Source organism: Plecotus auritus (assembly GCF_963455305.1).
Source record: "Plecotus auritus genome assembly, chromosome: 1".
Taxonomy (NCBI): domain Eukaryota; kingdom Metazoa; phylum Chordata; class Mammalia; order Chiroptera; family Vespertilionidae; genus Plecotus; species Plecotus auritus.
The window spans coordinates 76,391,081-76,404,318 of NC_137770.1; the positions used below are offsets into that span (position 1 = coordinate 76,391,081).

Genomic DNA, 13,238 nt, shown 5'->3' on the forward strand with positions numbered 1-13,238 from the left:
TCAAATTGCAGTACAGTGTGTTGGCTTCTTTGTCTAGTGGAGCTTTTAGCTTCATGTGGAATGTCAGAGTCCAAAGTTGATGTCTTTATTCCTCTGCAAGTTGGGGGAAAATGCACTAACTAACCCTCTGAAGCAGGTGTGGCGTAACTGCTGGCTCACTAAGTCTCTTGTGATTTATAAAGATATATTTTATATCTTTTATGATTATGGGATGATGCTAAAAATTTTGTAGGTGATAATACCGTCACATTGGAAAGACTGCATATAACATCTCTGGAGAAGGTACAGATGCTACCTGGCTGTCAAATCAAAGGAAAAGAGGTTTCATTTGATATTAAGAAAAGGCAGTCAGGAAATTTTATTTGGAATTTGGTATTGGATGTCTGAACATCGTAAATATGAGGACATTAAGTCATATGTCCATGAATAGGTTTTCTGTTTTGCTTCTTGACATAATGGGATATGTTATAATAATATTTTTTAAAGATTTTTGTTAGATGCATTGCTCTTAGAACTATAGTTTATTTAAAATGACTTTAAAATTTTTTAGATCTCTGATTCTACCCCCCCCCCCTTTCCTGGCACCTATACTAGATGCCAATAAAAACCGGTTAAATAACATTTGGTTTAAATAGAAAGACTATGATATAAGTGCATATGTATGATACTTTGTTGGATCTTTTTCTTAATATTACTTGACTTTATGTGTTTTAATCTCATTTTGTCATATTTTGGGTTGAAGCCACTCTAACGTTTAACACCTAGGAGATTTCTCACGTGTGGTTCCCTTTAAAAGTGCTAAAATCTCAGCCTCTCCAACGAACAAGAGACCAGGCTACACTTTAGAGAAAGCCATGGTATGGAGAAAGGGTCCCGAGAAGGTTGCCACCATCTGCATGTGTCCTCTGCCACATCCTTTCTTTTAAACCAGCAGGAGGATGGAAAGGGGGATAAGAGCGGGGCGTGCAAACACTGCGGCATGCCTAGCTGGCTTCTGAGCCTCCCCTGCTGCTTGAGAAAAAGGAGCCCCACAGACAAATGAAAGGGCCTCCGGGACATTCACATGCATACCCCTTCCTGCCAAACACCTAGTGGCTTCAGATGGCTGGCCTTGGGGAGGTTTGGCCTGAGTTGAAGAATAGAGACTTGAGAACCATTTGTTTCCACACCATTTTGGGGGAAGTGCCATATTTTTCACCTTAAAAGCCCATTTAAAAAGAAAAATATGTTTTGAAAGGAGGACACAATTTGGAAGCCATCACACTTAATGGAGTCCCTTTAAAATGGAATAGTCGGTCCTATCAGTTCTCTTCTAAATTAGTTGTCACTACCGAGAGAAAAACCCACTCTGGATTGTGTTATGTTGCTTAAAACATACCATCTCCTGTATATATTTCCCTATATCCAGTTTTTGAAACTATGGGATACATTTCATTGTTAAGTATGGAGTGGAACCCAATTTTTAGTGTAGCCATTTCCAGAATAACAGGTATGTTATCATCAGCCTCTACATCTAGTCACACATATTATCTCAGAAGTAAAAGAGAAAGCCAACTGGAGCAGATAGAAATAAGACCATGATCACAGAGACTTTTACTGAGAATTGACATGGCCAGCCATTGTTTGATGGAGGGCTCTGTAAAAGCCGGAAGCTGTATGAAGATGAAGTAATTGTTTTTGGAAGTAGCCAAGCAGTTTATTACAATTGTTGCCACAGCTCTGGAATATTTATCTAGTTTGGAGTTTTGATGAAATTAGAGGGTTTTGCAGTTAAAGTCACTTCTTTCTAACCTTTCACTCTTCTCTTGTACTGTCTCTTGAGTGGCCTGTACAGCTTCTCAGCCTGGAAGTCCCACTGTCAGTGCAAAGGAAATATTTGGAAAATTGTTTCCCTCTCCTAAACACAACAAGTAGAAATTCCTTGTCAGCGTCAGTTTCCATCCACTGTATACTGTAACGTACCACACACAGATGCTCAGGTGTATCCTCAGTTATACATTTTACATTTGTGTCTTCTTTGTGGTCTAAGAACAATTCATCAGCCGTTCTCCAAGCCAAATGCCCCACCTTTTCATTTCTGCCACCTTCATGAGGGCTTATTTCCTTTCCCTCTTCTGCTTGGACTAGGTGAGAGCCTTCTACCTTCTCATCAGTTCACCCTCTAGGTGGCTCTTGGAATAGACCTTCCTCAGCACCACGTTTTATTGTATCATGTCACCACTCAGGAACCTTAGGGGTTCAGTTTGTCACTCAGGAACCTGCATCAGAGTATTATATACTTGAAAGTTGCTAAGAGAGTAGATCTTAAATGTTTTCATCACAAGAAAGAACTGTAATTGCATGACATGATAGAGGTTTTAGCTAATGTGACAGTAGCAATCATTTTGCAAAGTAAGCATCAAATCAACATGTTGAATACTTTAAACTCCCACAGCATTAAATATCAGGTATATCTCCATACAGCTGGGGGTGGCGGGGGAGCACCTCCACCAGCTTGGCTGTTAACTGTAGCCATGTTTTCCAGACCCACACCAGAAGCCAGTCTAAACTCAGCTTCTTCACCCTCCCTTGTGAAAATGGGCCCTGGTGCCTTCACATGTGCCATTCCCTTACGTCCATCCTTCCCGGTAACCTGTGCTCTTTCAATCTGGTTCGGGTTCCTCCTCCTAGAATTGGTGATTAGCCTCCATCTGACTTCTTTCATTGACCCGATCACACTTATTTACTGAGTGTGGACTCTGTTGTTTTATAATTATTATGTATTCTCCAATCGGAATTTTTAATTTGTTTCGGTGGGTGTAAGAGTGAAAATCTGTAAAAGCATAGACTGCTTTTGCAAAATTTTAATATATATATGTACTTTAATATATATATAAGAGAGAATCATATAATTATATATTTATATATTGTATATAATTTCTTATTATGTCTTGTCTTATCAAATTTTTGTTGTTAAACTTATCTTTTGCTAAGTGTAGGATGTGAAGACTTATATGTACAGATTACTGTGAACCTTAAAAATCATTTATTCTGATTCTTTGGACTGGAAAGGATGAAAATAAGCCTTCCACAATCACTGCTTCTCTACACTTTCCTTTCCCTGCCTACCACTCATTCTGTCCCCTCCGGACCCAGGCTCTCACTGGGCTGTGCACCCCCCTCCCCAGAGAAAGCATCTGCTAGTACAGTTCTCTGAATGGAGAGGAGGTGGGTGCTTAGTAACTTCTGACTGACTAAAGGGGGCATAAGCTAAAGCAAGAAATAAGGCTGAGAACAACCTCTATTCCCCTGGGAAAGTGTGAAAGGGAAGAAGGGAGCAAACACTAGAACATGGTATGATGGAGTGGAAGCAAGGATTTTTAGCAACTGTTCTTTTCTCTCTTGCTTTCAGCATTCCCACCATCCATAAAATTCCTGTCTTTGACCTATGTGGTAATATGTCTAAATATCCTAGAGTTGATAACTTTTTCTTACTCTTCCTCTCAATCACTGCACAGAAAACTTAGCCAGGGGTTAATTTCTGTCAAAGTTGATAATCTGGTGTGCGTGTACACATATGTACATATATGTGCACATACACACATGTGTATATATGTCTGTTTGTGTGTGTACACACATACATGCATGTATGTGTATACATATGGCTGATGACTTCTCACAGTTTATCTTAAGGCCACATTGTTTCATGCTCCACTTGGCTGACAGGGCATCTCTGTCCTGACAGATTTATTCATTGAGAACAGGATCATGTGGTTGAAATCATTTCAATTCTTAACAAGACAGTGCATATGGCTTACTTAGATTTTGTTGTTGGTTTTTTTTCTCTCTTATATATTGCTCAGGGAAGCTGATGTCAGTATATAAATCGGTGGTAATGAAATCAACATTATGGCATCTTTGATATTGCATTTGCTAAAGCCTTTCTGGCTGTTTAATTCAGCACTTACTGATTGATATTATAGACAGTGGATAAACATTTTTGATGGATCTGTTTGCTCACAGATGAAAAGAATCTAATCCTTTTTTCTCTTTGATTTAAAGAGTGGGATGCCTCTGGAGAGGAAATAGTTCAAATGTGGTCACCATAGGTTGGTGGCATTAAAAATAGAAACTCACTTAGGGTAAAATTTGCTGTCAAGAAAAATGGAGCATTCTTTCTGAACCCAGGAACGTGCGGTTCATGCGAGCCTGCTTGTAGATGGTTGCTACAATAAGGCTCCTTTCATACAGGTGTGTTTATGCCCCAGGCTTGCTGGCCACAGTCCATTCCATTTACAGAAGCTGAATTAAACAATAACTACCGCATTGCAAAAAATGGTGTGTGTGTGTGTGTGGGGGGGGTGTTGGGGAGGGGGGAAAGGTGAGCGTCAAAGGAGATGCCTGAGAGCTTTGTTAGGGCCAAGAAAAACCCTGTTGCAGTTGTCAGAGCTTGTTGATGTTGCTGGGAACGGCACTTTTTTTTTTCTCCTGGATTTTGTGGTTCTGCCTTAGGAAAGAAAGTAAAATAGAACGGAAGAACAAAGTCCTACTCTATAAATCAGCAGCTGCTCCTCGCCAGATCAAAGGAGTGACATTTTTGCTCCTGGACTACTTGTCCACTTGAGGGCTTGACAGGCAGCTAACAGCTGGCCCGCTAGACTGTATGGGAGAATCAGCCTGCATCTTCTTCCGAGCAGATGACAAGCTAATCAGAGAGAGATCCATAGCACAGGGCATGTGAGTGCACCTTGATCTCCTCAAACATGTCTAATACACAATCGCTAAACAGCTTGGTGCATTTTTGGCAAGTTAATGCTGAGGTGGTTTCCACTGAGAAGTAGGATAGAAAATTAATACTTCAATCAAAGGTGATCATAAGAGCTAAAAAGATACTAGATTTGTCAGGATCTTCTCCTCTTAGCTTGAATTAATAAATGGCTAAGAACATAATGAGAACTGGCTAAAATGTACTTCACTGATGATAGGTGACTGGTTGATTTTTCAAAGCCCAGTCAGGCTATAGCGTTCAGGTGAATGAGCAGGCAGTGGGTGTTGGTAATTTCGAAAACGATTACTCCTGCTTTTTAGGCTGAGAGAGTTGAATAAAGTTGTAGATGCATCTTCCATGTCCACAAAGAGTTGTTTTCAGAAGCACTAAAAGGTGTGTAGGTATAAAGATCTGGAATTTTAATGTCAGGAGTAAAACTTTCAAAGTAATTCATTTTCCAGTTGATTTCAATCTGCAATAAATCATGTACAGGATGAGGTAATATACTACAGCTTATGTCTATTGACTTAGTATTTTATCTTTAAGAGGATAGATCCTAGATATGAATACCTAAGGAAGTTTGTGTTTTCTCCTCCCTTACTTTCAAGTAGCTTTGAAAGATTACTTTTATAGTGCATGATAAATAGCCACATATGAATAATCTCATGGCAATTCTGTAAGAGGAGCAGTGCTTCAACATCACAACCCACTGGGACGTTGTGTTACATGTCATCAGGTGTGATTATACTTAGAGAATAGTGGGTTTTGTTGCTCAGTATTGTAAAGGAAATTAAAGGTAGTTTTCTATCTTAGAGGAAATTTCTCCTCCAATACCCTTATTAAAAAGTCTACTATTGGCCATATAAACCTTACTCAAATAAGATGCCAAATTCTCCAGGTCACCTTTAAAATTTTTTAAATTATATACTTATTATTAAAACTCAAACAGCACACATTACATAAAATAAAAAGGAAACTCTACCACCTTCCTCCTATCCATTCCTGAGAGAGAACAATTTTCATAAAAGCATGTTATTGGCCCAACTTTTCCTTAGGAGGTACAGATGGAATTAAATGAATTAAATTATTACAAATTGTTTGTCACCCAAGGCAAGTGATTAAAAGACGGTTTAGATACAAGATAACCAAAGAGAATAATGCGTGCATTTTTGTAGCTAAGGTTCATGGGTAAAACTTGATCTTTGCAACTTTCTATTCCTTGGCAAAGTACTAGTTCATCTATTTGGTATGTGATCTAGAGCAGGACCTTCAAACATAAATGTACGTAGATCACTTGAATTTTTTAAAAAATGTGATTCAGATTCAGCAGCACCAGGGTAGGGACTACAGTATTTCTGCAGTTCGAACAAGATCAGGGTGAGGTTGGTGTGGCTGATCCATGGGGATCTAGAAAACCATTAAGAGACTGTGTGATTCCAGTAGCTCGCTGTACTGCCTAGCCCCCTAGCAGATGCCTGTTCCAGTGTCTGAAATCATCCCCACTGTGGCATTATACATTCAGATTGGCTGGGATCTCTGGGAAGACCCTGCCAGGTGGACACATGTTACCTGTTGGGGTACAACACATTATTACCCTTTTATCAACTCAGCATGGATTGGTTTAATAGCCACCTACCTAGTCTTTTTATTAAAGACTGTGATAAATACACACACACACACACACACACACACACACACTAGAGGCCTGGTGCTCGAAAATTGGTGCACTTGTGGGGAGAGGGGGGCGAGGTTGTCTCTGGGAGCCCTTGGGGGATTTCTGACTGACGGCTTAGCTGAGTTTGGCCTCCCTCTGCGGGAGGCGACCAATGGGCCGATTGGTGGATGGTGCCAGCCAGAGAGCAGCCGGCCCCACCCTCCAAATGCCCCTTTACTGCCACCGGTTGCCACACACCCCCCCCCCATCGCCATCCCCTCCCTCTGCCTGCTGGCACGTGCCTTGGCTGGCCTGGTGCCGCCCGCTTGCCGGCCCTGCCCCCCGCTGACTGGTCATTCTGCTATTCAGTTGATTTGCATATTAGGCTTTTATTATATAGGATATTTTTACTTGAGAGAGAGAGGAAGGGAAAGAGAAATATTGTAGTGAAAGAGAAATATTAATTGCCTCCCATATAGTCTGGGACAGAACCTGCAACCTGGGCACATGCTCTAACTGGGTATCGAACCAACTACCTTCAGGTGCACAGGATGCCACCCAACCAACTGAGCCACACAGGCTAGGTCACCTAGTCTTAATTATTACCTATAAAAGAACAGAGCTCTTTAGGAGGGCATATGGTCTGAGTGCATCTTGAGTATAAGCTAGCATTCAATGAGCTCTTTCTATGTGCCAGGCACTGTGCCAAAGATTTTACATATAACACTTCCTTTAATCCTCAGAGCAATTTGGTCCCAACTATTGCCCCAGTTTATAGATAGAAAACAAACCAAGGCTTTGAAGGTCAAGTAGACTTGCCCGCAGTCACACGGGCAGAGAAGGGCAGAGAATATGAGTCCATGCTCTTCGTCACTTTGCTCTTTGGAGAAGTCTGGAATATGAAATAGTAACTGAGAAGGGTTTACTCAAAGTGGGGTAAAGAACCTAGGTGAGCCTGTGGAACTTCGGGGAAAAATTAGATTCGAGAAAGAATTTTGAAAGAACACTGTAGAAGGTCACTAAAGATAACCAGCACCTGTTTGATCATTTTGCCCAGAGCCTTTTATGTCAACATAGACACTCAGTACTCAAGGCATATTCATAAAGCTACAAAAGATTTGTGATTCCAGATTAATATCATGTTTTCATATTGTAAATGTATGAGTATTAGTTCATTTGTCTTTCGAGTTGTAGACAAATCTGGTATCTATCAAGTTATAAATAAAGCTGTAGCTCATGGAAATTAGTTATGAACCATGAATATGTCCCTAAGTAGCCCATGAATTTCATTTACCTTACTGTGCTCACTGTTGTCTGCGAGAAAATACCTACTGTCTGGCCACGAGTGAAAAATTTATGTTTGCAACAAGACTCAATCATTTGTGTGCCCGAGTACATGGTCAAAGGTAAACCTGCTTAATACATTGATTTAATCATTTTAATGTATCTTACTGAGAAAACCCCACTTTTTTTTTAAATCATTATTATTGAAAGTATTACATATGTCCCCTTCTTTTCCCCTTTGACCCCTTCTAGCTCCCGCCCCAGGCCTTCACCGCACTATTGTCTGTGTCCATGGGTCATGCATATATGCATACAAGTTCTTTGGTTTATCTCTTCCCACCCACCCACCTCCGCCTTCCCCACTCTTGACCATAACACAGCACAGAAAAAGACTAGCTGGTTTTTTCTTTTTGTTTTTGTTTGCTTGTTTTTTCCAAAGTTAAAAAAAAAAAGGAAAAGAAAAGAAAAAGAAAGAAACTTGATAACTGGCTTGGTTGAGGCTTCTTTGTTTCAGCACCAAGAAGTAGCAAATTCTGTGAATAAGCACCTTCCCTGAGGAACCCTGTGGCTGGGGAAGGTGGGGAAGTAGAGATTTGCCATTTTTTAACATGTCCCCAGTCCCACGCTGCCTACAACACCTCCTCCAAGCTGATCTGATCCCTCTTCGACAAGCCAGCCCCCTTCATAGACCAGACCAATCCATGCAAAAGCTTCAATTCCAGGAGTCTTGCTTCCTCCTCAGTGTTCAGGGCTGGCTGATTTCCAGGTGACTCCATGGAGGCCTCACTTTCTAACATAAGGAATGCTGCCTAAAGGAGTTGGTTACCAGGTGTGGCATGAAGTTAGTGAACCAGAAAAAAAGGGATTTATCAACCATTTTAAAAGAAGGGAGGAAAAAGAAAGAAAAGAAATCAACCAACAATCAGGAATGACACCTAAGCCTACTTCTATCAATCTGAAACAGGCTTTGGAGTGAAAAGCCTTTAAAAGAAAAATCAAGATGGTGAGATTTCAGTTTCAGAAAAGTATGCAAAGCTGAAAAATTTGGCTTTGCAGGGGTGGGGGGGTTGTTAAGGTGGGGATAGAGGGAGGTCTCTAGGAGATATCTCTCCAGCAAGACAACAAGATGAGATTTAACAATATTTTTCTATCTTGGGTTTATTCTTTTTAAAAATATTCTTCTTTCATCTCTCCAAGTTGACTCAAAAAGGCCCTGTGATTCTTGGAAAGTCATTGAATGTGTTTCTATAATTAAGTTATTTTTAACCTAACAGTCTTAGTGTATTCTTTTTAAGGCTCCCACAAACTATTGCACTTTCTATTTTAGTAAAACTTAGTTAGAAAGTTGATGGTATCAGTAGGTACTCTCAGAGCCTTTGTGTGAGCCTGGATACGAACTTGGTGTTCAATACAAATCAATGGAACTGGTGCACTTCAGGAACGTAGGGTACTCATTCCCTAAGGAGTCACTAATGGAATTATCTCTCGCCCTAAAAAAAAAAGTCACAATGTGGCTAATGAAATTTTTTTCTAAGTGAAATCTGGATAAGGCACTAGACTTACTAGCACATTTTATTTATGGCATTTATCATATTCGGCACGTTTTACACGCAAGTTGCACAAACCTCAGCATGTTTTTAAGAGCTATTTAATATCTAAGAAGACTTTGTAATTTTGGGTTAAATTGTTTGTACCAATAGAGGAGTATATTATATGTCCTCAACTTCAAAATCATTCTGGGATGACATTATGACTTAGAATTTTTATATATATATATCAGATACAGATGAAAAACCTAACACTCTTTGGATTGGAAATAACTTTGGGGGTTTTCATTAAAGTTGGGTGCAGCTTGCTGCATGTTGGTTAGTTGGATGTCTTCAGCAATTTTTCAAATGTTTTGGGTTTGGCAAAGTCCAAAATGTTTTTGCCAAGACCCTCTTTTCCCCTTATTTTTTAAACCCGTGTGAAATTCTAGGATAACTTAATCCATATGTGTCTGATTCATTTACACTTAACTCATCAAAATGTTATTTTGTAAGACCCATTTAATATTCAAGAAACCTTTTGAGCCTTTTTAAGACATCTTGTCTTCTGTCTTTGAACCATTGAGTTGTATTTTTCCATATGAATGGAGCTTGGACCTTGAAAGATTGAAGAACAGTTGGTTTTCAACTTAGGCTTTTTAAAATCTGAGTATAATCAAAAGTTGATATATTCTGCTTACTGCTTGAGCACTATATACATTCATTTTAAAATATAGATCAGAAGACTTGGAAAAAAATGCAGGTTCTATAATTTTGGGGAAGACTACATTTGGGAATTTCATCACAGTGATATTAAAGAAAAAAAATTACTCCTAATTTTGTTTTTAATCTATAATTGTTCCATTTTGTATGTGCATTGGTATGTTTTTTAAGAGTGGCCTACGGATCATTAGTAAAGTGGGGTAATTTCATTTCTTACTGTTAAAATGTTCATACGGACAACTCATTAATTAATTTTAATAATAACATCTATGATGTTTATAAGACATCCCAAGATCAGGGGAGTTGACGATTGGCAGGAGTTGTACATCAAGAGATTTCTGAAAAATTGGGGCCCATATGTTTTTAAAATTCTGTGTGATTTAAAAGAATGTGGTAGAGTTATGAATCTGGCAAGATGCAGCACAATGGATTAAAAACATTGTTTGAGAACAAAAATTCAGAGAGGCCAAATGGAGCCCAAGTGAAAAAAGCAAAAATTCTATTACCCTTTGTAAAAGGATCTGGTGAAAACCTTCCGAGGCTTCTATGCATATTTGTTGAGTAGAGCTGGACAAAGAAAGGCCATCGCCATAACTGCTAGTGAACATCGGCCCACACCATGGTAACTAGTTGAAAATGGAATACTGGAGTGGCATTTCCAAGTTCAGCGCTTCTATAAAGACCTGCTAGCACGCAGAATGCTTTTTTAATGTTTTGCATTGTTGTGTGTCCCCCATGGAACAACCTTTTGAGAGGACCCCGTTTTTACTAATGTAAACATTCTGACGAGTATCCAAAGAAATGACCTTTGCGTGAACCTCTAACCTTCCCTGTAATTATTTGTTTGAAGACAGTGTGGAGTTCTCCTGCTGAGAACTAAGAACCATGATGCCTTGCAGCTCTGTGAGTAAGGGAGTGTTTGGGGGAACTGGAGAGAAAGACATAAATAAGGGAACAACCTCCAGATGTAAATAATAAAAGAGCAAAAGGGTGAAATTAAAAAGGGAAAAAATAGCAATTCGTTTTACCTAAAGAGTTGGCCTATAGGAAAAAACAAAACCAGGATTAGTAGCCCATAAAACGAGGTGAAACCCCTGCCATGTGTGTCCTCCATTAGAAACTTCAAGGAGGAGAGAAAAGGTTTGCCCCTCTCCCAGCACCTCACTGGGCCCTAACCTGAGCTGATAAAAAGAGCTCCTGGGGGTGGAAATATCAGGGCAGACCTCCTTGGTCCCAGTAAAAACAGTGAGGAAAGAGTGGATAATTACGTTCCTTTTCTGATTGGAGGGATATTTCTGGAAGGCTCTGTGATCTAGCTGAGCAACATGTCTGGTGCCAGGTGGGAAGAAATAAGCAGTTAGGACTTTCCTTTTGTTTTCACCCCTCCTAGCCTGTCACTTTCTTCCCCAAACCTGCAGGGGTGTAACATTTTTGACAACTGAGCTCCATACTCTCTTAAGTAATAAAGAAGTTCATTGTTTTGCAAACAAACACCATATGCAAAAGACTCCTTTGGTTTCCTCGCAGCTATTCTTCTCAGGCCTAATTGTGTTCCCGCTGGAGTGCTCACAGGAGGCCTGAGAGAGTGTGGGCTGCTGGCCTTCAGAAGGGACTTCAGCTAGGGACTTCATCTCCGTAGGAACGCGCACGCAAAGCTGCCAACACGCACTAGACTTTTTTTTTTTTTTTTTTGGCTAATTTCAAAGAACGAGTTTCCAGTTCCTGCCTGTGGCCCCATGCAGACCCATTAATCATTAAGTCCCCGTGCACTTAAGATTTGACACTGGAAATATTGGGAAATGTTATAAATGAGTATCTTTTTAAGGGACAGCTAGCTAAATGCTAGGCATCCCCCCCTCCCTTCAAGCACCCCCCAAAATGCACAGCCGATGAATCCTGTGCATCAGCTCAGAGGTGTGGGGAATGCTCATCATTAAATGCACAGGGACAAGGGTAACTCACAAATGGTGGGAAATTGTTTTGTTTTTATTAAATTTAGAGAAATAAAGGAGATTTCTTATCATCTTACTCTCTTTGTACATGAATATTTGATGGGCATTATTAAACATTAAAGTAACATGAAGTAGGCACTTATTTTTGGATTTCCAACAAAATTAGATCCAGGCTTCTAGATGAAATAACTGCTTCTCCACATTCCTGTGATTCGGCCACCACCTGATTTGAAAACGTTCCTTGGGCTCTAATATCAACCATGTGTACCTGAGGCTCTGCCTTTCTAGTGGGTTGAAAGGTGGCTGGGTTTATGGTTGGTAGTTACCTTATCCCTGCCCTGGGTGTCCCCGCGTCGACTGGAAAGGCCGCCCCCAGCTGGCACTGACCTCTAAATGACCCCTAACTTTACAGGCTTAAACTGCAGGAGTTGCCGAAGAGCAGAAGTCTTTCTGGCCAGCACTTATTACTGCTGTGTTGGTGATAAAACTTCAGACAGCCTAATTGATGGCTTTGCTGACCTAACAATACCTTGTGAAAGCAGAGTGCCAGAGCCTGGTCTCCATTTATGACCAGCTGCAAGGGGGAAGCTGGGTCTCCCCGCGCTGGGGACTGCAGCGGAAGGGAAAATCTCCCAGCCTGCGAACTTTAACCAGATACCGACCTGTTCGAGAAGCAGAAGCACAATGGCAGAGGAAGAGAAGCTTTCTCAGGGAACACACTTTTCCCTGCCTGTGCCATTTTAGCCAGCCAGCCTCCCGTTGGTTATAAGAGGACGGGAGAGGTGAGCCAGTCAACTGTTTTTGAACAGGGAAAGAGAAAATTGCCTTTGAATGAAAACGATCATTTTCAGTAGATGTCCGACTGGATCCTATTCCCCGCAGTGTTGGTGCAAAGGTGTTCACAGAGCACAGACATTGCATCTGATGACTGGTCTCTCTATTTTATTTCAGGTTTATTAACGCCAGAAGAAGAATAGTACAGCCAATGATTGACCAGTCAAATCGAGCAGGCAAGTTCCAGCTAGTATCTATATTCACATCCCACAGGCACAAACCCTCACCAACTTATATGTCAGGAGTTTCATCACCTGGTAAATAAGTGCTTCCATCAGGCATTCTGGGAGAGTTTTGTGTTTTGTTTTTTTTTTACTGTCCCCAGAATTCCATTCTAGGAAGCAACTTCACTAATTGGCGCTAATTGGAGATTTCCCACCCTGACTCTACTGAAACTGCTTTTTATTTTCCTTCTGAATTGGTAATTGGGCACAAGCATTAGTGCCACAAGCAGTTTGTTTGACTGTGAGCTCTGAATGACTCATTGCTTGTCTGCATCCAATCATTAGCACACTCTC

General features: G+C 40.5%; 1 protein-coding gene across 10 annotated transcripts in view; it reads left to right on the top strand.

Annotated features, from left to right (window-relative positions):
- Positions 1 to 13,238, top strand: part of MEIS2 (Meis homeobox 2) — a 208,291-nt gene that overhangs the window by 189,826 nt on the left and 5,227 nt on the right. For all 10 annotated transcript variants that reach the window (XM_080643818.1, XM_080643817.1, XM_080643812.1 and 7 more), the window contains one exon: positions 12,838 to 12,896. In XM_080643818.1, the coding sequence (XP_080499944.1) occupies positions 12,838 to 12,896 (59 nt within the window). The remainder of the gene's footprint in view (positions 1 to 12,837; positions 12,897 to 13,238) is intronic.